We start from the raw sequence: 27,382 nt of genomic DNA, 5'->3' as shown, positions 1-27,382 counted from the left end.
TTGGATGTCTCTTCCCAATTTTGCCAGTTGGCACGAGTGATTTGGGGGTGTGTGGGGATGGGGATGCCTGGGTGAGGGTTTTTTCGGGGGGACAGTGATGGGATGAGTGAGGGAGGCGCCAGAGGGTGCAGAAGGAGCTGCTGGGGGATAAGGGGGATAATTCTGGTCTGGCAGCCCCAGGTGCACGTCCCCTTCGCAAGCTCGAGTGCTCAAATTGCAGCATCTTTAAAAAGCCACGAGGGATCACGGCATCTGCCTGGTTGTGTGAAGCATCTGCGGCTGCTTGGAGCAGCTTTTCCTTCCCCTTGTGGCTCTACCGGAGCTGGTTGCCGAAGGTCCCCGTCCCCAGCGGGTGGTTTGGTGACAGACCCCTGGCTGGTCTCAGCCTTGGCACAGCTGCTGCTTTCCCCAGCTCGGCCCTGCAAAACCCAGCTAATTTCTTTCCCCTCATTGCACCTGGGTTGCTCCGGGGCCGGGTCTCATCCTGCCCCATCCCTGCGTGTCCCAGGCTGGTGCTGGGGACCAGCTCCCATGGCTGGCAGCTCCCGCAGCAAAGCCGAGGCAGCGGAGCTGAAACGAGCCCAAGCAATTAAAAGCACCCGCAGCAGATGGTCGGTGCAGTCTGTCTCCCCGCCGCCGCCGCCCCCTCGCTCTTCCCTTTCCTCATCCTTTCTCCCGACTCCTCTTAATCTTGTTTTTGCTGATTTATCCCCCCCAATGACTCCCCAACCCTTCCCAAAGCAGGACCCTCGCCTGCCCCTGCATCCCCAGCCCCTAATTCCACCCCAAACAAAGGTGCACAGCGCAAGCCCAAAGCTCCATCTGCTGAGCTGAGGTGTTTAGGTGAGGACACATCTTCATATGTGGGGAAACTGAGGCACAATGGGGGCTGGGGCTTGCTGGTTCCATCCCATCTTCCCCATCCCCAGGTGCAGAGGGATGATGCTGAGTGTTTTGTACCCTGGGCTCCAGCTTTGAGCATCTTCTTGAAGGGACTGGAAATTCCAGGTGACAAAGGGAAGGGAAGGATAAAATGGCTGTAAAATCAGCCTGATTGAATGGTTCCTATTTTATTCAGGCTCCTTCTGCACCCTCCAACCCTGCCCTTGATTCGCAGCCCCTTCCCCAGCTCCTGCCTTGTCTCAAACCCTCCCAGGGGTTGTGTTACCAGGTGGTGCAGCCAAAATGGGGCCACCAGCACCCATTGGGGCGGTGGCTCGAAAGGCTTTGCAATCCCCTCTCCCAAACACGAACATCCCCCCTTCCCGGGGAACCCCTGCGTGGCCGCATTCCTCCGCAGCGGTGGCCGTGTCACTGAGCTGAGCCTGAGCCCTGCAGCGGGGGCGATGGGCTTTATCCTGGCTGCAAAACACATGACAAAAAAGCTCATTGTGTTTTTTTTGGGGGGTTGGTTTCTCCCGTTGTTTGTCTCTTCACCTCCTCCAGGGTCTCTTTGGCTTTGCCACTTTTGTTGGGTGTCCAAAGCTCCTCTGGGGTGGCAGCAGCTGAAGCCTGACCCGGACAATGGAGCTGTGCTGCTGTCTTGGCAGCAGCTCCATGTGCTGACAACTGGGGGGATACTGGGGGGGACAGGATGGGGACCCACAGGCTGGCGGTGCCTGGATGGTTTCCCATGTGAAGAGTGAGCTGGGGGGCTGTTCCCACTGGAAAATGGCCCAGGAGGTCCCCGAAATGCTGGTTTTTGAGGTGCTCTTGTGGGGAGGATGCCCTGGGGGGTCCCAGCTGGGACCCTGCTGTGCTTTTGCTGAGTCTCTGTGCACTGTTAACAGGGAGGAAAGTCCTGTTTGAGTAAATCCTTCCCTAATCCCATCAAACACTGCTTGATCTCTTCGGCTTCGCTTGGCTCCAGGCAGCGCTGGAGACTCGGGGTCGGGGTGGCTCGGGGACCCCCCAGTTCACAGCCGGTATCAAAACCTCTGGGGGCTGGAGAAGAGGAGCAGAAACCAGGAACACAGGATGGTTGAACAGGTATGAAGCCAAACCCCAAACCACAGCTAGGCCATCGCGCTACGTGGCCGCCACATCTCCCCGGGCAGAGACACCTCCCGCTGTCCCTCCCAGCCAGGTAAAGGGACTTGGGGAGCAAAAACTCCCTCTCCCCTTGCAAAGCTGCAGCAAAACTCCCCTTGGCTGAAAAATCCTCCGCTCCCAACCTTTTCCAAAGCTGCAGCCTCAGTGCAGGATGCCGAAGGCAGGAGCCCGTATCCCCGACGTGTGCGGGATGTGGCAGCGCTGGCCATACTGGACCCCCAGAAACGCCCCTCAAAGCTCCCCCGAGCCCGATTCCTCCTTCCGGCCCCTTTGCAGCTGGGCTGGGTCAGCGCTCTGGGATGGGAGAGGAGAAGAATCAGCCCCAGGGGATTCATTGAGGGGAGATGCCTTTATTTGTGGCAGCTACAGTGGGGCAGCCCGACGGGAACAGAGCATCGGCGGCTGCTGTGCGCCCAGGGGGGGACGTGCCGGGGGCAGCGGGTGGTGGGAGCTCGGCGGGGAGCCCGGGGCCGGCTGCCAAGCTGCTCTCTCCAGCAGCGTTTCACATACCTTGGGGCTCGCTCTGTCCTCACAGCGCAGGGAAAGCCGGCACATGGGGAGCCGGGAGGGCTGGGGGGCATTGGGGGGGCGGCTCATCCCAACCCGCTTGTCTTCGCCAAGATGATGGTTTCCAGCTGAACCACTGCGATGGGGTTTTTATTTTTTATCAGTTGCTTTAGTCATCCCAGTGACCTCTCCCAGCCTGGAGATCTCCTACGCTTTTCCACTGCAATGGGGGCTGAACCGCAGCTGGAGACATCCCAGCGGCAAGGGGGGTGCGGGAGACCCCATGGAAATGCCCAGATATAATAGGGAAATGCTTTGCTCCTGGATGCGGTAACTCGTTTGGGGCTGGGATTAATCCAGGAGAGCAGCTGGGATGGGGTCTAGTTCCCAGTTTGACGCTCACCCAGCCGGGCCCCAGGGGGTTTGTTGCGGTGGTTGGATGGTGCACAGGGAGGGTTTTTTCACTCCGAAAGGCAGGAGGGAGCAGGGGGAGCCCCCCACTCAGGCGGCTCCATCTCATGATGCTTTTGCTTCCCACATCTGTGCTTTGGGGCTGATGGAGCAGTCCTGTCCGAGTCCGATTGCCAGCTGAGCTGGGCATCTCACTGCCTGTGGGTTTTTCCACCTTTTCCTTGTTTAGACGATTATTAAACATCATCTCCCTCATCCCCAGCTCTGCTCAGCTGCTGAGGGGTGACCTGGCTGTGCAGAGATGGGGGAAATGTGGGCCAGGGGAGCTCAGTGCCAAGAGGGGGGAAGCTGAAAGAGGGGAGATCTGGAGATCATTTTTGCCTGGAAACCTACAGAAAGCAGCATCCTGGGGAAGAAGGTGTGACGTCAAATGCTTAAAATATACCCAGGACAAAAATCACATGGCAGCTGGTGAAACAGGAGCCGACGGGCTCCGCACACCGAGTCCCACGGGAGCTTCGGGGACCTGGTGGGAAACGTCCCCCAGCCGAGCCGGTGGCTTCGCTTTCTCCATCCCCTCACTGCAGCAGCTCCTCGGCCCTCGTTGTGACCCAGGAGCTGCGTCGCCAGGCTGGGGACAGCGGGGACAGCTGGCTGGTGGCCAGGGGGACCGCAGGTGGCAAGGGCTGGTTCCCATCTGCTCCCCGCCAACCGGGGCTGCGGCTGCACAACCCTGGGGACGTTCTTGGGCGACTTTTCTGTCGAAAGCAGCTACTGGTGGGGACCAGCTGAATGGCACTCGGCTGCTCCTCGTTAGCTGGGGAGAGAGCGATGCTGGGTGCCAAGTCACTGGTGGTTATGGCCCCGGGGAGGGCAGGATGAGCATCTCAGTGGGGCTGGCTCAAGGGCTGTGCTTAGGACACACTTTTTTCCCACCAAGGGATGCAGGTTTGGGTAAAAACCCTCTGGTTTTGGCACTGTCGTGTTTTCCAAGCAGGTTGCACGGTCGGGATGGGTGTTGGAGGAAGGAGCCGTGTGCTGGTTTGGGCAGCATGAGACGTGGCCGTAGCAAACCCCCTCCCCGCTGGGCTGTGCCCTCCCTGTGGGACATGGATAGGGGACATGTCCCCTCTTGAAGGAGCTGGTCTGAAGGCAGGCTGACATCTCTCTTTATTCCTCCAGGAAGAAACGGCACAGCCGGCAGCAGCCCTGCGAGGAGATCTGAGGCTGAGCAGCTCTTTGAAGGGTTTTTGTTTTCATTTCCAAGGACAAAATGTCCCAGGACCTGGCGGATCCCCAGAGCGGGTCCAGAGACTGTCCCAGATCCCCGATTCGGGGCTCTGTGCTGGGCAGGGAGGGCTGGATCCGGCTGGGAGGGGGGACTTGGGGGTCTGTCCCACCGCAAACCCAGCGGAGAGATGGAGGTGGTTCAGATGGGGAGCCCAGCAGCAAGGAGCAAGGAGGGGAACCAGTATCAGCCGAAATACAGGTGAAACCCTCAAAAAACTCTCCCTGAGATCACTCAAAACCCCTCCAAACCCCCCAAAAAACCAAAAACCCCAAACAAACAAAACCCCCCCATCCAGGCCACCAAAACCACCTGGAACAGAGGCTGACGGGCCGCAGCAGCCGCGCCAGCGTGGTGCCCCCGGCCCCGGCGCTGATGGGTCGGAATTCTCCCGTTGCACAACGCGGGCTCGGCCGCGTCTGATCCGCTGGCAGCTCGGCATGTGAAGAAAATTAAGACCAGACCTCAGGAGCAGCAGCTCTTTAAAAGCGTGTTGTCCCGCTGCTAGGAGCCCTTGCCCAGGGCGACGGGACATGGTTCTCATTCCTCCGCCTGCGCTGGGGTTTATTATTTTTCCTTCTATTGTGCAAAGTCCCCTTTCTTCCCTGCATGCTTGTCCCCCGGGGCTGGATGGAGCAGCGTGGGTTCTGCTCGCGCTCAGACATGGCTTATTGCCTCCTCCCAATCACCCTTTTGTTTTTCAGATGTGATCCCCAGGCCAAAAATAGATGGTCCCTGTGCTTGCAGACCTGGAGAAAAACAGCCAACAGGTGAGCACACGGAGGGGCGCTGGGGCTGGTTTCATTTAGATCATGAATAAATGGTAAATGTTTCATTTAAAGGTCATTTTCTCTGTGTTTTCTGATGTTTCCAGCTGGGGCTGTCTGGCGTTTGTCCCTCTTTTGGGGACACTGTGCGCTGTGGGTTTGTCATCCTGCTCTTGGGTGACCCAGGAGGTTTGGAAGTGCCACCATGTCTGTGTGGGCTCAATGGTCACTGTCCCAAGGCATCCCTGTGCCCCCTTGTGACGATGAGGGTGGGGCATCTCGGGGACAAGCAAATCCAAGGGGAGCGTCCTGGTTGGGATCATGGCTCTGCCACTGCCTCACCTTTAGCCTTGGTCACATCCCTTTGCCCCACGGGATGGGGCAGCAGCTTGACACAGCAAGTCGGCATCTTTGGCTGGAAAATGCTCCGTAAGAGCCAGGAATTCCTCTGCTCTGAGTCAGGCCGGGCTCTCCGTTCCCAGGCTCTGCTCCTTTCCCTCCGCGTTAGCCGCGTCCTGCCTCGAACGAGCTGCGACAGGCCCTGGCTTTGCAGACAAACACATATTTAGAAACCGGAGGGCATTATCCCCTTCGATTATTATCACTTGGATGTAGGTCGGCTTGACAGCTTAGGTGGAAAATGATCTTCTGAGCGTACTGACAGCTCTGCGCCTGCTGTCTTGTTAATCCTGCCCTGTTCGCACCCCATTTTGGGGGGAAAAGTCGGGTTATGAGCTGTTTCATCAGCAGAGGAGACAATAAGGTAGATTGTTAAGGCAGTCACCTCCTCCCAAAGACACCTGGTCCCTGTGGCCAGGTTTAGGGGGGAGATGGGCTGATAAATGCTTCTCCCCATGCTGGCAGCACCCTTGTGATGCTCCAAACTGCCGGGGATGACCAGGGAGGGGTTAATTCATCCCTGTGTTCCCTGCAGGTGCCTGTCCATCCCTGCTGTCTGTCCACCCGACCTTGTCTGTCTGTCCCTCCCTTCCCACAGCTGTGCGGGGCTGCGGTGTGTTTGGAGACACAGATGCTGCCGCATCCCTCCTGGGATGCTCCGTCCTCACCCGCTCTCTTTAGACCTCCCCGCTGTATTCTTTTTCCTCCCCAAATCTCAACTTTCATCCTTTAAAAAGCCTCGGCAATGCCTCCCCCCGCCACACTGCGCCCCCTCCCCTGGACCACAACTATGAATGAATGGTTGGTGGCCCCGTGATGCCATTTCCATGGTGACAGATGGCAGCCGAAAATGCGGGGATCAGGGTCACATGAGAGCAGCGGTAAATTCAGGCGGTTATTTATAGGCTGCTGCTCCAGCGTTTATGGAAATGCGTCTGTCTTGGAGCGCGGTATCAGCTCTTCGCTGGCTCTCCGGGGCACTGCTCTTCCAGGAGAGACATTACTCATGCTCTGCTTTAATCCAGACTGTTCCTGCTGCTCAGGTTGGTGTCGGAAAAGTACCAGGTTTGTTTTGTTTTCTTTTCTTTTCAATATGTTTTCTTTAAAGCTCTGATACAGCTGGGGGTATTTCCCTGCCTCAGTTTACCAACCAGCAACACCCTTTGGTGATGTGCGGCCAGCCAAAGGGAGATCTTTGAATCCTCAGGGGAGGATTTATGGTACCTCAGGGTGTCATCGAGTCACCGGTGACCCAGGAATTGCCCCTTCCCCAGCTTGAGCTGGCTCATCCCTGCTGGGATGTGCAGGAGCCGGGGAGCTCAATGGCTGCTTCAGCCCCTCTTAATAAGGTTCCTTGATTTCCCTTTGCTTAAGACCCCCTTAATAAGGTCACTCGATCTTCTTTTGTGTAATCTCTGGGTGTGCAGAGAGCTTTGTGCCGCTGGCATTTGCAGCCACGGGCTCTGCAGCTCCCAGGCCCTCCTGAGCTCATACCCATGTCCCCATGAGCAGGGACATCTTCACCAGCTCAGGTTGCTCAGAGCCCCGTCCAGCCTGGCCTGGGATGTCTCCAGGGATGGTTCATCTACCACCTCTCTGGCCAACCTGGGCCAGGCTCTCACCACCCTCAGGGCCAACAATTTAATCCTCGTGTCCAGCCTGGATCTCCCTCCTTTAGTTTAAAACCATCACTCCTTGTCCTATTGCAACAACCCCTGCTGAAAAGTCTGTCCCCATCTTTATCGGCCCCTTTTAACCACTGAAAGGCCACCATAAGGTCTCCCCAGAGCTTCTCCTCTCCTTTGAGATACGCGGAGACGTTGCAATGAGCCGAGCAGCCGCCGGGGATTTTGCACAGTGGTGCAATAAATCACGATGCGCCTCCTCCCCTCCCAACGCCGTGTCGAGCTGCGCTACCCCAGCCCGGGATGGGTAATTCTGTGACTCGGTAATGGTGCAGGTTTAATGGAGTGTGGCCTCATTTCTCACCCTGGGGGGGCAGGAGGGAGAGTTATGACCGTCACTGGATCTGGCCGAGCTCCCAAGTACCTGGGAGAATTGATCATTTTGTGCCTAATAGGCTGGAAAGGGAAACGAGTCCCAACGCCAGAAATGTGCACAAACGTTGGGATCGGGGAGCTGGAAGGAGCACAGTTCGGGGCTGGAGGGCTGAATCCTCTGGGCTTTGTTGCTTCTAAATGTGTTTTTTCCTCCTGTCAGGGTTTCTCTGAGGCCCAGGAGCTGCACACTGGTACCAGTATTCCCAGCATCAATAACACACTGTTTGGGGAAATGTGTCCAGGCTGGGGTTTGGATGGGCTGATTTTGGGCTTTTCAGGACCCAGTGACCTCAATCATTTCCATCAGGAACTGAACTCCTTTGAAAACTCCTTTTCCCCACCAGTAAACCAACCCGACAGCCCTCTGGCTTTCCCAGTTAACCCAGCTGGATGTTTTCTGAGGGCTTGGGGAATCAAAGGGAGGGCTGATCTCTTCAGGTGTGCCCGGGCTCTCTGCGACCCACCCTACCCTTACCAAAGCAGCTGGAGTGGCTGTGATAAATTAAACCTAAGCAGCTGGGTTTGCTTGTCCTGAAGAGCTGTTTGTGCACGTGTATTTCTGCCTTTCTGCTGCTAGAATTCCCATCATGGCCTGTTGGAATGGAGAGTGGGACCGTTTTGCCTGCAGGATTTCACTGTTGGCATTAAAGGTGGGTTAGTAAGTGCAAACACCTCTCTCCAACACTGGTTTACACCCCCAGCTCAGCCCGTGCTGCTCCTGGGCTTGGTTTTGGCACAAAAGGGAACTGGTGTGGCTGGAGATGTGGTGTCTGAACCCCGAGCTGGGTCTGGGGTCCCTGAGTGTCACCGGGTTTTGGGCCATCCCTGGGCATCACTGATTTCCACCTGAGTTTGGGGGTGCAGAATTTGAGTCCCAACCGCTCCTCCTGCCTCCCTTTGTCCCCATTGGGCTGAGTCAAAGTGGCTAATCGAACACATTTATCAAATCATCCTTGGAAGAAAAGGGTGACCCAATCTCCTGCTCCCCAGGGCAGAACCACAGCAGGGCCTGGGGGGCACCTCTGGGGCTGCTCTTTTTGGGGGGGTGTGTGTGGGGGGCATTATAAAGTGGGTTTTGCTTTTCCCCAGAGCACCCGGGTGGGCAGAGCTGAACCCGCCCCTTCCACCAGGGCTCAGTGGTCTCCCTGGTGTTTTATTTTAATACAAGATCCCCTCGGAGAGGTGGAGAGGGGGGGTGGCCCGGCACCCCAGCTTTGACGTGCAGCCCTGGTGACTCAAGCCTGCGTCAGGGGCTGCGTGTCCCTTCTTAGTTATTCGTTTAATTCATTATTTTCCTTTATTTTCGGAGCCGAGCGGAGTTACCTCCCTCCGGCGAGGGGGAGCGGGGCCGGGCTGAACCCAGCGCGCATCCGCCGAACGGGCGGGGTGGGGGGGCGCGGAAAGTCACCGGTACCCGCGCAGCTTCTCCGCGGGTGCGGAGGCAGCGGCGGCCGCTGCTGCTGCTCTCCCGGTTCCGTGCGGCACCGGCGGATCCGCCTTCCCGGTAAATCCGCCTTCCCGGCCCCGCCGCGCCCGTTCTCGCCGCCGCCCCCCGGCGCCGTTACCGGGGGCGGGGGGAACCTGGTCAGTTTTTCCCGGGATCTGGTCCATTTCTCCCGCTAACGGGTCAGTTTTTCCCGCGCACGGGTCGGTCTCAGCATCCTCGGGAGCCACTGCAGAGCGAGGTAAGGCCGGTCCCCCCGCTCCTCCTCCGGGGTCCCCGGGTGGGGGTCTCCCCGCCTCACCGGGTGCTGCCTGCTTTGTTTGCCCCCCCTCCCATCGCTGCTGCCGGGGCTTTTTGGGGGAAGGTGCTCAGGGCTAAGCTGGGGGGGGAGACACCGAAGTCTGGAGGCATCAGGCGTGGCCCGAAGGGTGGTGGCATCGAGGGCTGGAGGGGACATTTAGAGGCAATAAATGGCTTCAGACACCGCGGAGAGGCTGGGGGAGCCGCGGGGGGGGGTGGCACTGGCCACCTGGCTCAGGTTTTTGGGGGGGGCTCATCCCCTCCGAGCCCCTGCCTGAGGATGGGCAGAAATGCAGCTTCCAGACTGACCTTGACAATAACATTGGGAGAGGAGAAAGCATTCGGCTGCCTTGAATATCATCTTCCTGGCCCCGAAGTGCTGGGGGGTTACTTTCCTTTTTTTTATGCTGCTCCCTCAATGTGGATGGCTGCGTTTGAGGAAGAAAAATGGGGCTTGGGGTCCTGGTATTGTAAAAGTCTCAGTGTTGGGTGTGAGGAGTCCTTATTTCTGTTAGTGCATCTATTGCAAAGCTGGATGTGCCCGAAGGTGCATGTTTGGGGCTGGCATCCCGGCCAGGTGCAGCTTTGCATGGCTCTGGGAACGCGGGGCTCAGACCGGCTGAGAAACCTGCCCCCAGCTCTTTGTAAAGGACCCAGAAGGTGAAATCCAGAATTCTGCTTCTCAGATCACGCTGTGCGTCTGAGGCACCTGAGGTTTGAATCCGGCAGGGGCTGATGCAACTATTTCTGGTCTTGGTAGGAAAAAACCCGAAATGCCACGGCAGCTGAGCTATTCTCGGCAGGGCGCAGAGTTCCCTGTGAATATTCCTCTGGAGGTGTCGGGACTAGGTCAAGGAACCTGGATGCTGGTTGGACTGCAGCTCAGCTGCTCAGCAGGGAAATAAAACGTGGGTCTGAGCTGTCCTCTGGGATAAATTCGAGGCGGATCTGCTAAAATCAATAGGAACAAAAGGGTTTGGTTTAAATCTGGAGTGACTCCACTGCTGCTTCAGGCTTACAAAGAATGTGGAGTCACGAGGATCACATTTAGCCTGAATCAGATGCTGCCCTACGCGCATCCAGATGGAACCATCGCCCTGGGAGGAGAGGTTCTGATTTTACCCCATCCTGGGCGGCATTTGGGCTGGTTTGTTTACAAACGTAGCAGCAGCTTCATGAATGACAACAGGGAAAAGCTGAGCTTGCCGATGCTGCCCATTCGCTGCCTTATAAGATAAACCTGACTTGGTTTGGGGTTCAGTCACTTCACCTTCAGCGAGAGTGGGTGGGTTAAGAGGGATCATTGAGATCTAGCTGGAAAAAGGTCAGCTGGTGAATCAAACTGAGCCCTGAAGGAATCATATGACAATTGGCTTTGATACGGTGTCACGCTATTGCCGCTGATGTATATTTTCATGATGCTAAATGAGAGATGGAAGGAGACCAAATGCGATGAATCAATGGGCTCCTACACTTAGTGCCAAGGTGTCCCCTCCTCCAGAGCTGTTGTGTCTGTCTCATGACCCAGCAGCAAAACTGCCCTTTCTGAAGGTTTTTTGGCACCTACGGATGAAAAGTAGTCACTGTAACGTCACAACCTGCCGTGGGGCGTAAAATACCCGAGCTGGGGGTGGTGGGAAACGCACCCACCTCTGGGGTGGAGCTGGGGGGGTGGCTGGGGCAGCCCCACCACTGTTTGCCTTGAGAGGAGCTGGGGGTTATTTATAACATCTGGGTGCTTTTGCTGGCGAAAGCCACTTGGGTAGGTGTAAGACAAAAGCGGAGGCAGCTCTGATTCACCAGCGAACGTGAACGGCTCCTGTGTCACGATGTTGAAGCGAGAAGGACATGGAGCATCTCAGCTGCTCCAGCACCGGCTCCGTGCCACCGAGCTGCTCCCGATCCCACGCTGGGGCTGGGAAACTGGCACCCTGGCACCCCTGGGCTCTCCCGTCTGCTCACGCTGACCCTGCCCAAAGCTCATGGTTCTCCCCATGTGGGTGCAGCAGGGGAGCACCCCAGGGTGCAGCTCGGCTGGTGGGACTGAGTCACCGGGTGGCATCTCTGCAGGGCGGCGAGAGCCTGGTGCTAATTAACAGGGATCGTTTAAAGAAGGGGAGAGAGAGGGAGCAGCCCTAATGAGCCAAGATGGCAAAATCCTTCCCCGTGGAGCCAGAGAGGACGAGCAGGGAGGAGCAAACCCCAGCTCCACACAGACTTAAGATGGAGGCAGCTTGGGCTGGACTTGGCTGGTGGGATGAGGATTTGCATGGCAGGGGCTGCGGTAAGGTTCCTGGAGCAGGGCTGGGGGTCAGAGCTGTGATGCTTCTGCCTTGGGCAAAAACCTCTTCTCAGGGCTTTGGAGTTTGGGTGCTGCTGGGAGGGTCCTGCTCGTGGTTTCTGGTGGCTTGTAAGGGTGGCACCCTTGCAGGTGTGGGACAGGGACACCTCCCAGGGATGCTCCCTCTCCCCTTTCAGGGGCACTCCTGACCGTGGGGAGCAGCACGTACTTGCCCAGAGCGTTTTTCTCATGATTTAGTCTCAAAACCAAGCCGTGCATCCAGGGCTCCTTCCTTTTGCAGCGGACAGAGGGATGACGGGAGGGATGCTCGTTCCTTCCCTCCTCCCCGGGCTCTCTGGTTCCTGGGTGACCTTGGATCCATCTCTTCCCCTCCCGCTTTATTCTCCCCATCTGCACCGAACAGCCTGGCCCTGGGTGCAAAGCTTCCCTGGCCCTGTGTGTTGAGGAGGACGGGCAGCTGCAGATTGATGCTCAGACCTCTCCGCCTGAAGCCAAGAGGGGCCTTTCCACCTCCTGGAATCCCTCTGTGCCTCTGGCCCCTTTGCTCTGCGACCTTGATGGGCTGAGCTGGATGCTTCGCTGGGCGCATCTTTCTCCTTTGTTTTAGATCTGTCTGGAAGCCGAGCACAGCACAACAGAAGCAGTGGTGGTGGGGCAGAGGGGGACAAACAGAGAGTCCCCATGCTTTAAATGTTCATTTTGAGTTCACCCAGTCTCACCCTGTGTTTTTTTCCTGTCCCAGTTTCCTCTTCATGGACCCAAACGCTGTATGAGTGTAGAATTGCTGGGTCCTTCAGACCCAGAGTGCGTTTGCTGCTGTAAATCCCCATCTCCTCCCCGCCTGCTGCTGCACTCCCAGGCCCTGCTAAAAGCTTTGCTGACACGTTTCCAGCCTCCTTTATTGCTCCTGAGACAGCAGGGTTGGGTCGAGGCAGGACGCACTCGGAGCATCCCTCCAATGGCTCATTGGACTCCATCATCTCAAAGGTCTCTCCCAACCAAATTGATTCTGTGACTCTGCGGGAGGCACCAAGCTGGGTTTTACCTGGGCAAAGCGGTTTGCGTGAAGGCATCGCCAGTCCGGCAGCACCAGGGGGGTTATTACAGACCATGGGCTCCAAAAAGGCCCTAATCTGTCTCTAAAGAGAAAGAAAAAATGCACATTTAAGAAAATTAAGGTCATGAGGGCTGAGTAAACAAACCGAATCTCCATCTGTTAGTGACAAGGGTTTTCTATCTCTCCCTGGCCCGGAAAACTCCTGGTTGTCAGCTGATCTGCCTTGTCTTTCTCACAGGGTGGTTATTGTTTTTTGCTGATGAATTTTTGATTAAATTCCCTTTTCAATCAAAGAAATGAGTGGAAATATCCTTCTCAGATGGATTTGGACTGTGCTTTCCAATGCGAGGGGTGCAGACCTTGCGAAATGCTGGGGAAACGAGTAGGAACAGCACCCTCCCTGGGGCTGGACGTCTCCCAGGCTTTGCTCCAAGGGGCTGAGATGCCCCAGAAGAGCAGTTTGGGTGCCCTCCCCATGGGTCATTGAGCTCTGGGGGCTCGGCCAGCAGATCCTGGCTCTTCTAGGCTCCAGTTCTAATATAAAGAGTGACTTTAGCCCCGCAGGTCGAGTCCTACTGAAGGTCTGAGTCACCCTTGCTCAGAAGGAGCTGAAGTGGCTGCGGAGCAGCAAATGTGTCCCGGGTGGTTCAGCCAGGTCTGCACTGATCTATACGGAGCCTGATGCTAAAATCAATGGTTTTCTGGCTGCTGGATGAGGCTCTTCCCTCCCTTCCATGCCCATCCCGGCTGAGGATGCTCCAGCCACGTGTTGGTGATTGCCACGATGGAGCCGTGAGCGGTTTACGTGAATGAGCCCTCGTTAGGAAATTAAACATTACCAGGCCAGCCTTGAAAGAATAATTCAAGCGGTTCCTCTGGAGGAGCCGGATCCAGGAAAGATGTGAAGCCGACACGGTTGCCTGGCAACGGATGCAGCCGACAGCTGAAAATAGCTTTCCTAATAGGAACGGGGCCTGGCAGAGGGGAACTTTCTTCAGGGGTGAAGAAACACCAAGGTGAGGGTGAGGATTGATCCTGCCGGTGCTTTGCTTCCCTCCTGCGCCAGGTCGGGACCTCGCAGCGCTGCTTGGGATTGAGTTTTGGTGCCTGGGCTGAACCTGCTGCTGTGAAAGGTTTGGGATTGTGAGCTGAACGGGGTCAAAAAGATGTTTGTCCAAATAAGAAAGAAATGCTGAGGGTGGCTCTGGAAATTCATTGGTGAGTTTTCCTTGGGGACAATGGGAGGTCCATCCCACCTCACCCATCCTGGCAGAGGGTTGGCTGCCCTAAGGATGTCACTGATGGGTTATTTGTGCAATGTCACCTGTCAGATGTCACCTGGGTCTTGTATGAGCTTTGAACTAAAGGAGAAAAGCCCCAGGGTGAGGATGAGATGATGCTGTGTCCAGGCTGGGGGGGGACAGGTGGCCAGGAATGTCACCATTGCTCTTCCAGGGGCTGGGGCCCAACCTCATGTCCCCTGGGAAGCAGGGATGGAGGCGAGAGAAACCTCTGGAGAGTCATTTTTCCATGATGTGGGGTTTCTTCTGTGGTTTCTGTGCCTTGTCCACAGCTGCTGAAGCTCCGTGGTCACAGCTGGGGTGGGAGCTGCCAGTCAAGCGCCAGTTCTCCCAGTATGGAGAGGAGGGATGTGGTGCTTTCCTGCACTGGGGAGCCCCAGCCCAGCAGAGTGGATTTCTCTGATGCTCCAAAGTGAACCAATGTTTCAAAAAGGGGAATATTTGGACCCTTTTCTGGGTCCAGGTTCTCCCTGCTTGCGCTTATCCCAGCCCCGCACCCCTGGGAGCTGGTGCTATCAGTTTTGGGAATGGGACCGTGGGGGCAAACTGGTGTAACCGCATGGATGCTGTGGGACTGGTCCAGCTTTCCTGGGCCATGACGAAGGCTGGGAAGGTGGCAGGGCCGGGACGATTGATGGCTTTGCCTGTTTTGCAGCCGTTATCTGTTGTAAAGCTGCCTGGGAAGATTTAGCTGCGGGCTCCCAGGCTTTTAAGTCAGTCCTGATAATGTCCAGGGATGGAGAGATAGCCTGGGCGTTTGTCACTGTCCCCGAGCGCTTTTCGCCCAGGTGCTGCTGATGAAGAGGAGGTGAGGTCCGAGCTCTAGCTCACACGTGTCCCATTCCCTGCGGGACGTTCATCTTCGCCCCTCACCCCATCCCGCCCCCCGGGGCCGCACAGAGCCGTCCCAATGCCGAAAAACAGCAAAGTGACCCAGCGGGAGCACAGCAGCGAGCATGTCACCGAGTCGGTGGCCGACTTACTGGCCCACGAAGAGCCCGTGGACTACAAACGCAGCGTCCTCAACGTGACGGGAGAAACCTGGGACAAGCAGAAGGATGGAGATGAGGAGCTGGATGCAGAGAACCGGCCAGCGTGGAACAGCAAGCTGCAGTACATCCTGGCGCAGATCGGCTACTCCGTGGGGCTGGGCAACGTCTGGCGCTTCCCCTACCTCTGCCAGAAGAACGGAGGAGGTGAGAGATGGGGCTCTGCCCTTGGGAAGAGGGTACGGCCTGATCCTGGGGCAGGATGGGGATTTTTTGGGCTCTGAAGGTGGGAAGGGGCAGCCAGGAGCTGCTCACCACAGTGTGAGCATCTGTGCAGAGATGCGGGAACCTCCAGGACAGGATCTTAGACATGAGGAAGGAATTGTTGGCCCTGAGGGTGGTGAGAGCCTGGCCCAGGTTGGCCAGAGAGGTGGTAGATGAACCATCCCTGGAGACATCCCAGGCCAGGCTGGACGGGGCTCTGAGCACCCTGAGCTGGTGAAGATGTCCCTGCTCATGGCAGGGGGGGCACTGGGGGAGCTGGGAAGGTCCCTCCAACCCAAACCATCTATGATTCTATTCTATGATTCTCTTCCCTAAAGAGCATCCACCTGCCTGCTCCAAAGTCAAGGCAAATCCCAGGCGGGGAGCTGGGGTTTCTGGCTGCAGCTCCCAACTCCTGTTGAGGCAATTTGGGTGCCGGGAAGTTAAAAAAGCAGAGAGTGTCCTTCCATTTCCCTGCATCCTGAAGCCGCGTTGTGTCACCTCCAGCCCCTTCCCAAATCCTTCTTCCAAACATCCCATCCCACCTCATGTCCCCTTCCTGGGCACCCAGGAGCAGCCTGGAGGGTCTGGGCTCTCCTAGCTGTGCTGAGACGCAACACCCTTCATGACACTGATGAGAGGGTGAATTCCTCATCATTAATCCAAACCAGGCTCCCCACAGTGATTTTCCCCTCTCCCCCTCGCCCTGTTCCCAGCACTGCGTCTCTCACCGTGCCCCCAGCCCCGGAGTTGCTCTCAATAATTCAAACATCTCCGGTGTCATCTTCCAATGAGTCATTCTCCCAACCGAAGAACCTGTGCAGTCAGCGCTTCCACCCCATCGCCGGCCCTTCCCGGCTGGGATGGAGCTGCAGCAGCTCCTGCATCCCAGCATCTCCCAGTTGCTGACACACATAGCCCCCAGTCACCCCAGTTTGGCTCCAGGCTGGGTTTTGGTGCAGCACATCACAGATTGTGGCTTCCAGGTGGGTTTTCTGATTCCATGAGCTCAGGAACCAGCTCTGAGCTGGAGGTTGAGATCCAGACTCCTGCTTCTCTGTGGTCACTTAACCCAGCCATGCCTCAGTTTCCCCATTGGCACTGCAGTTAATTACTAACTGTAATTAGTGTAACGAATGAAATATTCTCAGTTTATGCTGAGCTCTCTGCTGGCCTGTACGTTTGTGGTGCTTTAGCCTCAGCTGTCTCAGGTGCTGGGGAACAGGAGGAGCAATTTGTGTCCCCAGGCTGGGATTCATCCTGCTGTATTCCCTGGAAAACCCAGGGCTGTGGCTGTGGGGGGAGCCGACTGTTTTTAGGCCAAAAGCCAGATCCCGTTTGAAATCTCTAGATCTTTGGGTGCATCTTTTCGGAACACCCTGTATTGTGGGCTGGAGCACTTTGCAGCGTCACTGCTGTGAGCAGCATCAGCTGCCACCGGTCCTGCCTGAGGCCAGGGGATGGAGACTGTCACCGGGGTGTAAATCCAGCCGGGAATTTGCCCAATGTGTCCCTTCAGATCACCTGCCACCCCCGGGAGTGAGCCGCACGCTCTCCCGGCTGTTCCCCAGCCCCTGGCAGGAGGTTGGAGTAATTAATTCATCAGCCTGAGTCATCGCATCCTTTACGGTCAGTTGGTTTTGCTTCGGGAACTGCTAATTTCTCTCCGGACTTCTCAATTAGGCAGAGAATAACCAAGGTTCTAACTGGAGCTGGTTTTACCCCTACCAGAGGACCTGGTCCCATGCTGGGCAGCATGTGATGTGGTGAATGCTGATGTGGGGTGTCTGTGGGGTGTCCATGGGTCCTTCTCTTCTCCAGCTGAACAGCCACAGCTCTCTCAGTCTTTTCTCATCAGAAAGATGCTCCAGACCCCTCAGCATCTTTATGTCCCTCCACTGGACTCTCTCCAGTAATTTCTTGTCCTTCTGAGACTGGGGAGCCCAGAATGGGACCCAGGTGTCTGAGACAGCCAGGGACATGTGCACGTTCTCTCTTCCAGGTGCCTACCTGGTCCCGTACCTGGTCCTGCTCATCATCATCGGGCTCCCCCTCTTCTTCCTGGAGCTGGCAGTGGGGCAGCGGATCCGCCGGGGCAGCATCGGCGTCTGGAATTACATCTGCCCTCGCCTGGGGGGCATTGGCTACGCCAGCTGCCTGGTGAGTGCCCCCTGGGTCCCTTTGTGTCCCCCCTTGGGGATGCTTTGCAAGCTGCAGAGTTGGGAGGGTGACTTGGAAGCAAATCCCAAGGGACCCCGTGCAGAGGTTTGAGAGGTCAAGGGGAGTCTTTCCAGTTCCACGTGTGGGTTCAGGGCTCGGTGGCGCTGGTCCCACCCCCTGATCCCAGCAACCTCACCCTCCCAGTCCCTGCCCAGTGGGATGTGTGTTGGGGACAATGTCACTGCCCTGTGGTTTAATGCTGTGTCCTCCTTCCTCCCCCCAGGTCTGTTTTTTTGTCGGTCTCTATTACAACGTCATCATCGGCTGGAGCATCTTTTACTTCTTCAAGTCCTTCCAGTACCCTCTGCCCTGGAGTGAATGCCCCATCGTGAAAAATGGCTCGGTGGCCGGTAATGGACGGCAGTTCCCAGAGAAGGGGGTCTGTGGGACACTGGGGACCCCCAACATCTATATGTGTCCCAGGCTGGGGTGTCTCCTGGGGCACTGGGTGCTCTCCAGCCCAGCTGCGTTGATCATATGGAGGTGTTTCCATTGGGTTGGGCAAGTCGCCCCTTAATTGAGGTTCGACCCCTAAGAGATGGTGGGTGACTCTCCCGCAGCCCCCTCATGCTCTCCTGCCTCTGCTCCATTGCAGTTGTGGAGACTGAATGTGAGAGGAGCTCAGCCACCACCTACTTCTGGTACCGGGAGACCCTGGACATCTCCAACTCCATCTCTGAGAGCGGAGGCCTCAACTGGAAGATGACCCTGTGTCTGCTGGTGGCCTGGAGCCTTGTTGGCTTGGCCATGATCAAAGGCATCCAGTCCTCTGGGAAGGTGGGTAGTGGTGGCATGCTGGGGTCTGTCCTTGAGGCAGAAACCTCCTGCATGGACCATGATCTGCTCCGGGGTGGTGGAGGGTGCTGTGTCCCCTGGGGGATCCTGACACCCACGCCAAGAAAGACTTTGAGGTGCTGGAGTGAGTGGAGAGAAGGGAACGGAGCTGGTGAGGGGCTGGAGCACAAGTGTGATGGAGCGGCTGAGGGACCTGGGGGGTTCAGCTGGAGAACAGGAGCTGAGGGGAGACCTTCTGATCTCTGAACTGCCTGAAAGGAGCTTGGAGCCAGGGGGGTCGGGCTCTGCTCCCCAGGAACAAGCGCCAGGAGCAGAGGAAACGGCCTCAAGTTGCGCCAGGGGAGGTTGAGGATGGATTTAGGAACAATTTCTTCCCCAAAGGGCTGTGGGGCATTGGAACAGGCTGCCCAGGGCAGTGCTGGAGTCACCATCCCTGGAGGGCTGGGCAGACGGACATGAGGTTCTCAGGACATGGGGCAGTGCTGGGCTGGGTTATGGTTGGACTCCGTGATCTTGAGGGGCTTTTCCAACCACAATGATTCTGTGGTTCTATGAAATCCACCTGAGCTTCAGTTCTTGTCCCATCCTGCAATAAATGAGATCGTCCCTTCCTCGCATCCCTCTTGCCCCAGGTGATGTACTTCAGCTCGCTCTTCCCCTATGTGGTGCTGGTTTGCTTCCTGGTGCGGGGCCTCCTGCTGCGCGGGGCGGTGGACGGGATCATGCACATGTTCACACCCAAGGTAAGGGGCTCCAAGCCCAGCAGAATCCACATTCTCCTCCTGGCTGCTCACACCTGATTTTCCTTTATGCTCCCCACTTCAAAAGCCAGAGTACCAACCCAAACTACCGCGGAGACCCTGATAAATCATCAGGATGTGCCAGCAGCACCCCAAAATATGGGGTCTGGGCCAGGAGAGCTGAGAGCCTTGGCATCGATCCTGTTGCGTTTAGGAGCCCAGATGCCGGGGTGGGGCTGCCCAAGGTGATATATTTAAAGACTTCATGGGAAGATGCTGGCTGGCAGAAAAACCTCTGCTGGTGGTATGCATTCATTAATTAAACAGCTAATTAATTAGTTAAGCAGAGATGTAGATGAATCAGCTCAGCCGGCGAGGCTGTTAGAAGATATTAATTATGATCTCTTGATGAATGATGCTCAGAGGCCTCCAGCCTGCAGCTCTGGCTCGCAGGGGAGGGGGATGTGGTTGCGGGGGACAGGAGGTTGAACAAACCCATCAGCTGTTTGACTTCAAGTGGTCCAGGTGCTCTGGAGATGGCTGGGGGAGGATGGAGATCCATCACGGGGTGGCATGTGACTCCCTTGGTTGGGGGGACAGGGACACCAGCTCACCAGAGCAACTGGGTGGTCTATTGGGAAGCTGTAGAGCTTTGAACTGGGAGATCCAGCACCCAGCTTGGGCTCTGGGGCAGATGGAGCACCCGGAGACACGGCCAGGCCAAACCTTGCCCTTCCCCTTCTTCATGCCTCAGTTTCCCTCTCTGCAGGAAAGAGAAGAAGGACCTATGAGTGCTGGGTCATGCAAGACCCGATCGTGGTAGATCGTGTCCACAACTGTGATGTCCCAGGTTGCGGGCACTGCAGCCTTTTAATTCAACTCTGGCTCTGCTGGGATGAATTGTGGGGCCACCAAACCCTGTATCTTCTTCTTCTGTCTCCCCTTCAAGCTGGACAAGATGCTGGACCCCCAGGTGTGGCGGGAGGCAGCTACGCAGGTTTTCTTCGCCTTGGGCCTCGGCTTTGGGGGGGTCATCGCCTTCTCCAGCTACAACAAGCAGGACAACAACTGCCACTTTGATGCCACGCTTGTCTCCTTCATCAACTTCTTCACGTCCGTCCTGGCCACCCTGGTTGTGTTTGCTGTGCTGGGCTTCAAGGCCAACATCATGAACGAGAAATGTGTGGTGGAGTAAGAGGATTTGCCTTTTTCTCTGCTTGGGGTGGGCAGGACTTTGCTGCTGCTGGTTGCGGTGGGTCTGGAGGCAGCAGACTCAGTGCTCTGGAGCTGGAGGATGCTGTGCTTGGGTGGACCCAAGTTCCTGATGGTCAAGACCTGAATTTCCAGAGATGTCCCATTGTAGCTGAGGCAGTTAGGTGTTCGGCTCCTCCAGCCTAAAATCCATCCCTAAAATGGCCTCTTAATCTGCAAATTGAAAGTAAATCAGACATGTTTGGTCACAGCACCTGGGTTTCCTCCAGTTTCCACTGATCCTCAGGCCCACCTGGCTGCAAGGTTAGAGGAGCTGCTGTGCTGTGCCCCAGCAGCAGCTGGAGGAAGGTGAATTTGTGCATAAAAATCCTGGCCATGTAGTGTGGAGTCCCAGAGCAGGAGATAAACCTGTTGAGGAGGTGCAGAGAGCCCTGGTGGGTCTTCTGGTCTAACACAATGTTTTCTACCCTTTGGGAAACTGCAAAGAGGTCCTGTGGTTGGGACATGGGTGATGTGACCCAAGGAGTTCCATCCTGGTGTCGCAAAGGGTCAGACCTCATCCTCCACCCTCTTGGAAGGGGACATCTCAGGGTGACCAGGCTCTGCTCTTCCTTAGGAACGCCGAGAAGATCTTGGGCTACCTGAACACCAACGTGCTGAGCCACGACCTCATCCCGCCCCACGTGAACTTCTCCCACCTCACCGCCAAGGACTACAATGAGATGTACAGGGTGATCATGACGGTGAAAGAGGGACACTTCAAAGAACTGGGCTTGGATGCCTGTCTGTTGGAGGACGAACTCAACAAGGTACTTGGTGGCACTCCTAATAGGACCAGGAGGTCACCTACTTCTGTTGCCTGTCCCTGATAGGGGCTGCTCTACTTGTGTCACTTCTGGCACATGGATCCTCTGCAGGGATGGGGATTCCCTGTCACTGTGGTTTCCCCAGCACACAGTGGTCCTTCCTGGGCTGGGGGAAAGATCTGCCCATAGCCAGTCTAGCAGGGTCATCACCACATCCAGACTGGGTTTTTCTTTCCTTGAAGAGCGGTTCAGGGTGACAGGAGAGACCTTAGGCATGCAAGGGCTTGCAGGTTATGTCCCTGAGGTGTTTCTTCTCATCTTTCGGTCCTCTCTCCCCCTGAACAGTCAGTGCAAGGAACTGGCCTGGCCTTCATTGCCTTCACAGAAGCCATGACGCATTTCCCAGCCTCACCGTTTTGGTCCGTCATGTTCTTCCTGATGCTGATCAACCTGGGGCTGGGCAGCATGATCGGGACCATGTCGGGCATCACAACGCCCATCATCGACACCTTCAAGGTGCGGAAGGAAGTGTTCACAGGTGAGGGCTTTTCTCCTGCAATCTCCTGGGGAAGGGGTGGAGAGTCCTCATTGCCCTGGAGAGTCACTCCAGCAGAATATGGACACGGTGGATGTGTACTGGGTCCTGCTGAAGCCAGGACTGGTGGAAGCCTTGGTTCTCCTTGGGGTGCTCTGACCGTGCCCATTTGCTCCCCACAGTTGGTTCCTGCATCTTTGCCTTCGTGGTGGGACTGATCTTTGTGCAGCGCTCTGGGAATTACTTTGTCACCATGTTTGATGATTATTCAGCCACGCTGCCGCTCACCGTCGTGGTCATCCTGGAGAACATCGCTGTGGCCTGGATTTACGGCACCAAAAAGTAAGACATTTGTACAACGAAAAGGATAATGGTGCTGTATCTCCTGGCTAAATAATCCCCTCCTTCCAGCTCTTTTCCAGATGACTTTTTCCCCAGGAGACCAGCTCTGTTGGAGCAAATGCTCCGGGGCATTTATAGACTGAGGAACTCAGTTCACCTGTCTCCCTGGTGTAACCCAGCCCCAGGAGCAGGTCCTTCTCATGGCTATCTCCTGTTGGTTGTGCTGCTGTGTCACTTGTGATAACCCTTTTGTCTGAGGTTTCCACGTCCTCCTGGAAGGGAGCCTTGTCCCCCTTGGTGCCTGTTCTTGTTCATAAGTTGGCCAGAGCAAATGAGGCTCTTGCTGATGCTCAAATGGCCTTTTCCTTAGGAGGTTCCCAACTAGCCCTACAGGGACACTGAGACACTTGTCCGGATCAGCTGGGTTCTTCTTCAGGCTCTACCTTGAGCATAATTTACAACGGGAGCTCCTGGAAGGGGATTTCTCACTTGAGGATGAGGCACAGCGTGGTTCCATCTCTTCTTCCGGGCAGGTTCATGCAGGAGCTGACAGAAATGCTGGGTTTCCGGCCCTACCAGTTCTACTACTACACCTGGAAGTACGTGTCTCCCATCTGCATGGCCGTGCTCATGACCGCCAGCATCATCCAGCTGGGCGTCAGCCCCCCGGGCTACAGCGCGTGGATCAGGGAGGAGGTGAGCGCGGGGCCCTTCCCGCAGCCAGGGCCAGGCTGAGACCGCACACCCCTGCTCTTCCCACCTCTTCTCCTTTCTCCTCCCTTCTCCTGCTGGGAGGTGATCCAGGCTGGAACAGCTCTGCTGTGGGACAGGCTGAGAGAGTTGGGGTGTTCAGCTGGAAAAGCTCTGGGGAGACCTTATTTGGGCCTTTCTGTACTCAAAAGGGGCTGATAAGGAAGATGGGGACAGACTTTTCAGCAGGGGCTGTTGCGATAGGACAAGGGGTGATGGTTTGAAACTAAAGGAGGGAGATTCAGGCTGGACATGAGGAAGGAATTGTTGGCCCTGAGGGTGGTGAGAGCCTGGCCCAGGTTGGCCAGAGAGGTGGTAGATGAACCATCCCTGGAGACATCCCAGGCCAGGCTGGACGGGGCTCTGAGCAACCTGAGCTGGTGAAGATGTCCCTGCTTGTGGCACTGGGAGAGCTGGGAAGGTCCCTCCAACCCAAACCATTCTATGATGGCTGAGCCTGGATTTCAGGTTGCTTCCACAGCTACACGCTGTGTGCAGGCCCATGTTTGTTCTCTTGATTTGAATCCACCTTCTGGAAGCTTCACATGGTGCCCCTGAGGATGAGGTCTGGCAGGAGGCCGCAGGAATTTCCTGGCGTTTAGGAGACGTTGTCCCTGGTGTGGGTCACCTGTGCTGGAACAGCCCTTTGGCACTAATGTCTGTCTCTTCCAGGCTGCAGAAAAGTTCCTCTTCTACCCAACGTGGGCCATGGCGATCCTCATCTCTCTGATCATCCTGGCGTCCCTCCCTCTGCCTCTGGTCTTCATCCTCCGCCAGTTCCACCTCGTCTCGGATGGCTCCAACGCCCTCTCCGTCACCTACAAGAAGGGCCGGATGATGAAGGACATCTCCAACCTGGAAGACAACGATGAGACCCGCTTCATCCTGAGCAAAGTCCCCAGCGAGACCCCGTCCCCCATGCCCACCCACCGCTCCTACCTGGGGCCCGGGAGCAACTCCCCGATGGAAATGAGCAGTGCCCCCAATGGACGCTATGGCAGCGGGTACCTCCTGGCCAGCACCCCCGAATCCGAACTGTGACGGTCGCCTGCCCGCCACCCCTGCCGGGCGAGGAGCTCACCGGGGAGTGGATCCTGGCTGTCCAGGCAACAGCAAAATTAATTAGTAAGGAAGACGAAGAAAGAAACCCCTCTGAAAATTGCAACCAAAAGCAGCCGTTTCCAAGGTGCCATCGGGAAGAAGGGACTGCAGGAGGGGCAGGACTCCTCCACGTGCCCTTCGGGGAAGGGAGGAGGGACAAGAGACGCTGCAATGTCTTTCCGGGAGTTGTTTTCACACAGCTCGAATCTGAAGCAAAGAATCTCGTAGTTCTGTTTTCTTTTCTTTTCTAAGCAGCTGATGTTTGGAAAAAAGGACCTGGTGTCAGGTGGAAGATCAACCAGGCTCCCTCCCGTGGCCTCTTCCCTCCCTGTCTGTTGTCCTTTAGCCGGGAGGAGTCATGGCCTTATTCCAACGAGCACAATTAACCCTCGATGTTCATAGCACAAAAAGGTGCTGCTGTTGTCACCGTCGTCGTTGTTGTATCTTCTGTAGTTTTTCTAGCTGTGGACACACCCAAATAACCCCCAAATTTGTGAGCAGGGTTGGCAGGGAGCAGCGTGGGGCTGGCTGAGACTGCGGATGGTGGATCCTTGGGGTCTGGTTTGTCACCACCAGCATGGGGACAGCGTCCGTGGGTCATTCTGAGACGCAGATGTCGTGTCCGTGGGGCGGTGGGGTCAGCGTGCTCCGTGGAGGAGCGGCGATCATGCTGGGTGGCAGAACAACCTCTGATGATTTGGATGTAGGAGCGTGTGGGGTGTGGATGGGGTAACCCTGCTCTCCTGGAGTTACTCGTGACACGTGGGATGCTCTGCTGAACCAAAATCCCTGGCATATGGTGATGGTCTCCTCTTGGCGCTCTCTCTGAGCTGTCCCAGAGGGACAAGCAGAGAAGCTGTGGGACATCCAGTCCTACCACAGTCCTGGTTGAGCTCTCAGGAATCCACCCCTGACTTTCCTCCCTTGCCCCCACCAGCAGAGGTGAGTTGGACCGTGGTTCTCTCTGGACACATGCCCTCATTTCTCCCAGCTTTGAGCTGGGGGGCCTGCATTGCCCCCCATTGCACCTCCGTAGAGCATCACCAGCCTTTGGATGGGGGTGACCAGCTCCTGGGGACAGCAGATATCTGCGGAGTCAGCGCCAGGTCCCAGTGTCCCCAGTAGCCCTTGGCCCAGGCTGGTGAGCCCTTGTTAGAGCCCAGGAGCCTCTATTGTGCCCATCCATGTTATGATGATTATCATGACCTCATGTTCTTTCTCCCCAGGCTGTCTAGTAAAGATCGGGACCTCCAAAATCCCAAGGAGCATCTCATCCTTGGTCCTGCTGGCCTTAGATCACACATGATGGTATTTCAAGCCAGTCTGAAGGCCAAGTTTGTAGGTGCTTGTCCATGAGCTCTACTCCCCTCCACTTTCCTGACACTGGGTTTTCTTCCACCTCGATTCTCCTCTCATCTGGGAGGCAAAGGCAGAAGGTCCCTGGTCCGTTCACCACCTCCTTGCCCTCTCTTAGCATCCCTGTGGTCAGGAGGTCCCCCACAATGACGTTTTCCATGTGGATTGTGATCCTTTATTTGTAGTCCTTCTTCATGGGCTTGACTGGTGACCTGGAGACTCTTCCTGGACAATTAGCTCATTTTTCCAGGGTAAAAACAGAGCCAGGGACTGAACCAAAGGAGCTCAGTCTTCGGTGGCTCTGAGCAGCATCATCCACACTCTTGTCTCTCCTCCAGTGGCTCTTTCTCCACCATCCTCCCCCTGCCCATGCAGAGGGACATAGAAATGTCCCCACTGCATCATCTCTGAACGAGAGAAGCACAAAACCGGTGGAATTTCTCCATTGTTAATCAAGACGTTCCTTCCCATCTCTTATTTCACCCTCTCTCCCCAGTTTCTTCCACCCAACCGGCAAAACAGAAGATGAGCCCAACGTCACCTTCGCGATGTCCCCAAGTCTGGGGGCCGGATTCCCACCGTAGCTCCCATGGAGTTAGTGGAGCAGGACACCAGTGTCCTTAGTCCCACCCGCTCCTGCGGCGTGATGCTCCTTCAACCCCCAGGGAAGGATCCGGCCCCCCGGCTCCCCCGGCCCCAAACCAGCCGGGGAGGCATTCGCTTCCCTCCCCTTCTCGCAGCGTCAGTAAGAGGCAAAGTCAATAAGAAGGTAACAAACAAACAAACAAAAACTATATTATATATATATAAAATATATACAGAGAGAGGAGATGGAATAATAACCTAGAGATTCTCTATTTCTATTGTATATTTATTCTGTAAATGTCACTGTAAATGCTGTTAAATGACAAAACCGTATTCCAAAGTGGGCCGTGACCTATTTTCATTCCCAGTGCTTGTACAGATCAATTCCCATTGTATATTGGGGCATATTTTTAACTTTTTATTTCTTGTGTGTGGTGGGTGAGTGTCCCCCCATTCCGACTTCAGCCCCGGGGGTCCAGCTGCCCTGGGGACCCAGCAGAGAGGAGGAGGAGGGACACCACCTTTATTTTTATCTGTGGAGATACTGTTATTTCTTCGTGGCATTTGCTCGGTGTTAGACGCAGGGTGTTTGTGGGGGGGTGTTACATTTGAAGTGACCCGTGTTGTCGCTGTGTGAGCGTGTGCGTGTTCGTCCGTTGATGCCGTGCGTGGGTGTGCGCGCCTGGGTGTGTGCGTGGATGTGGTTTGGGGTTACGATTCACTTCTTGCTGTCCTCGGTCACTTTTGGAGCCTGCGTTGGGGGGCTCCCCCGCCTCGCCGGGGCAGGTTCTCCCCACACGCACCTTCTCGGGGTCCTGGGCTGCTGGTCGGGCTGACCCCCAGTGGCTTTCAGCCCTAAAAACTCACTTTTTGTCCCTCTTTTCTGTCCACGGAGGCACAGGGAATAGCTGCTAGCTGTGAGCACAGGCACTTTTCAGTTTTCCTCCGGGTGGTGGGAGAAGAAGGGGGGACTCGCTGCCGATATTCCTGTCCCCCATTAGCTCCCCGCTCGGTTCCCAGCCCTGATTCTCCTGTTCGGAGCAGGACAGTGTCCCTGGCTGGGGTCAGAACCATGTCCCATCTCTAGGGACAGAGCTGGGGAGGGCTTGGGGGGTCACAGGAGGGTGCCCAGCCCCTGACAGCAGTGCTGCGGGTCCCAGGGTGCAGCGGGGATGCTCCATCCCTGAGCACAGGGCTCTGCGGGGCTGGATCTGCCCTTGACCTTGGTGCGAAGCAGAAGGGACAGCTGGAGCCGGCTGTACCTTCCCTGGGTGTCCCTTTCCCCTCAATCCCTCCACAACAGCCCCGTGTCACCTCCTGGCCCCCACCCAGATGCCGGCAGGTGACATTAAACCCCAGCACCTCCCCAGAGCATGTCCCGCTGCCTCCCTCCTGTCCCTCTGTCCCCAAGCCTGGGTGTCTCTGGCAGGAGCAGGGGCAGAGCCAGGTGGCCTCGGTGGCCGGGGGTACACGGCACAGCCCATGGCAGCACAGAATGAGCCGCTTCCCCCGTGGGCAAGCACAAAGCTGGCAAAACCCTCCTGTACAGGTAAAAGCACAGATCTCGTAGTAACTCATCCCGTGTATCCTTGTAGCCGGTGTATTTACCACGCGTGCCGTGCCGGCCGGACTCCTGGCGGGCGAGAGCAACCCTGTAAGAGCTGTACCGGAGTCCCATTAAAAGTCTCTTCTTACCAAACCTCTTCTCACCAGATCTCTTCTCTGCCTCTGTTTCCTTTCTTGGGGTGGGTTTGGGGTGTCTCTGAGGTTTGGGAGCACAGAGAGAATGGGCACTGGGG

General features: G+C 56.4%; 1 protein-coding gene across 3 annotated transcripts; it reads left to right on the top strand.

Annotated features, from left to right (window-relative positions):
- The first annotated feature begins 6,339 nt into the window (after positions 1-6,339).
- On the top strand, positions 6,340-27,282 carry SLC6A17 (solute carrier family 6 member 17). 3 transcript variants are annotated; one of them, XM_021298253.2, is made up of 12 exons: positions 6,340-6,467; positions 14,677-15,084; positions 17,144-17,301; positions 17,585-17,711; positions 17,957-18,138; positions 18,789-18,899; positions 19,846-20,087; positions 20,725-20,917; positions 21,260-21,452; positions 21,632-21,791; positions 22,325-22,487; positions 23,214-27,282. In XM_021298253.2, the coding sequence occupies exons 2-12, from the start codon at positions 14,799-14,801 to the stop codon at positions 23,580-23,582; spliced, it is 2,184 nt and encodes a 727-aa protein (XP_021153928.2). In that variant the 5' UTR covers positions 6,340-6,467; positions 14,677-14,798; the 3' UTR covers positions 23,583-27,282. The 3 variants fall into 3 exon arrangements, with proteins under 3 accessions (XP_021153928.2, XP_064894931.1, XP_013225132.2); XM_065038859.1 differs by having other exon boundaries at positions 6,355-6,489; XM_013369678.3 differs by lacking the exon at positions 6,340-6,467 and adding an exon at positions 8,793-9,169.
- Positions 27,283-27,382: the final 100 nt, after the last annotated feature.

The sequence above is a fragment of the Columba livia genome, chromosome 22 (assembly GCF_036013475.1).
Source record: "Columba livia isolate bColLiv1 breed racing homer chromosome 22, bColLiv1.pat.W.v2, whole genome shotgun sequence".
Lineage (NCBI taxonomy): Eukaryota > Metazoa > Chordata > Aves > Columbiformes > Columbidae > Columba > Columba livia.
Note: the sequence above shows the minus strand (reverse complement) of the source record. Positions and strands in the feature narration are given on the sequence as shown.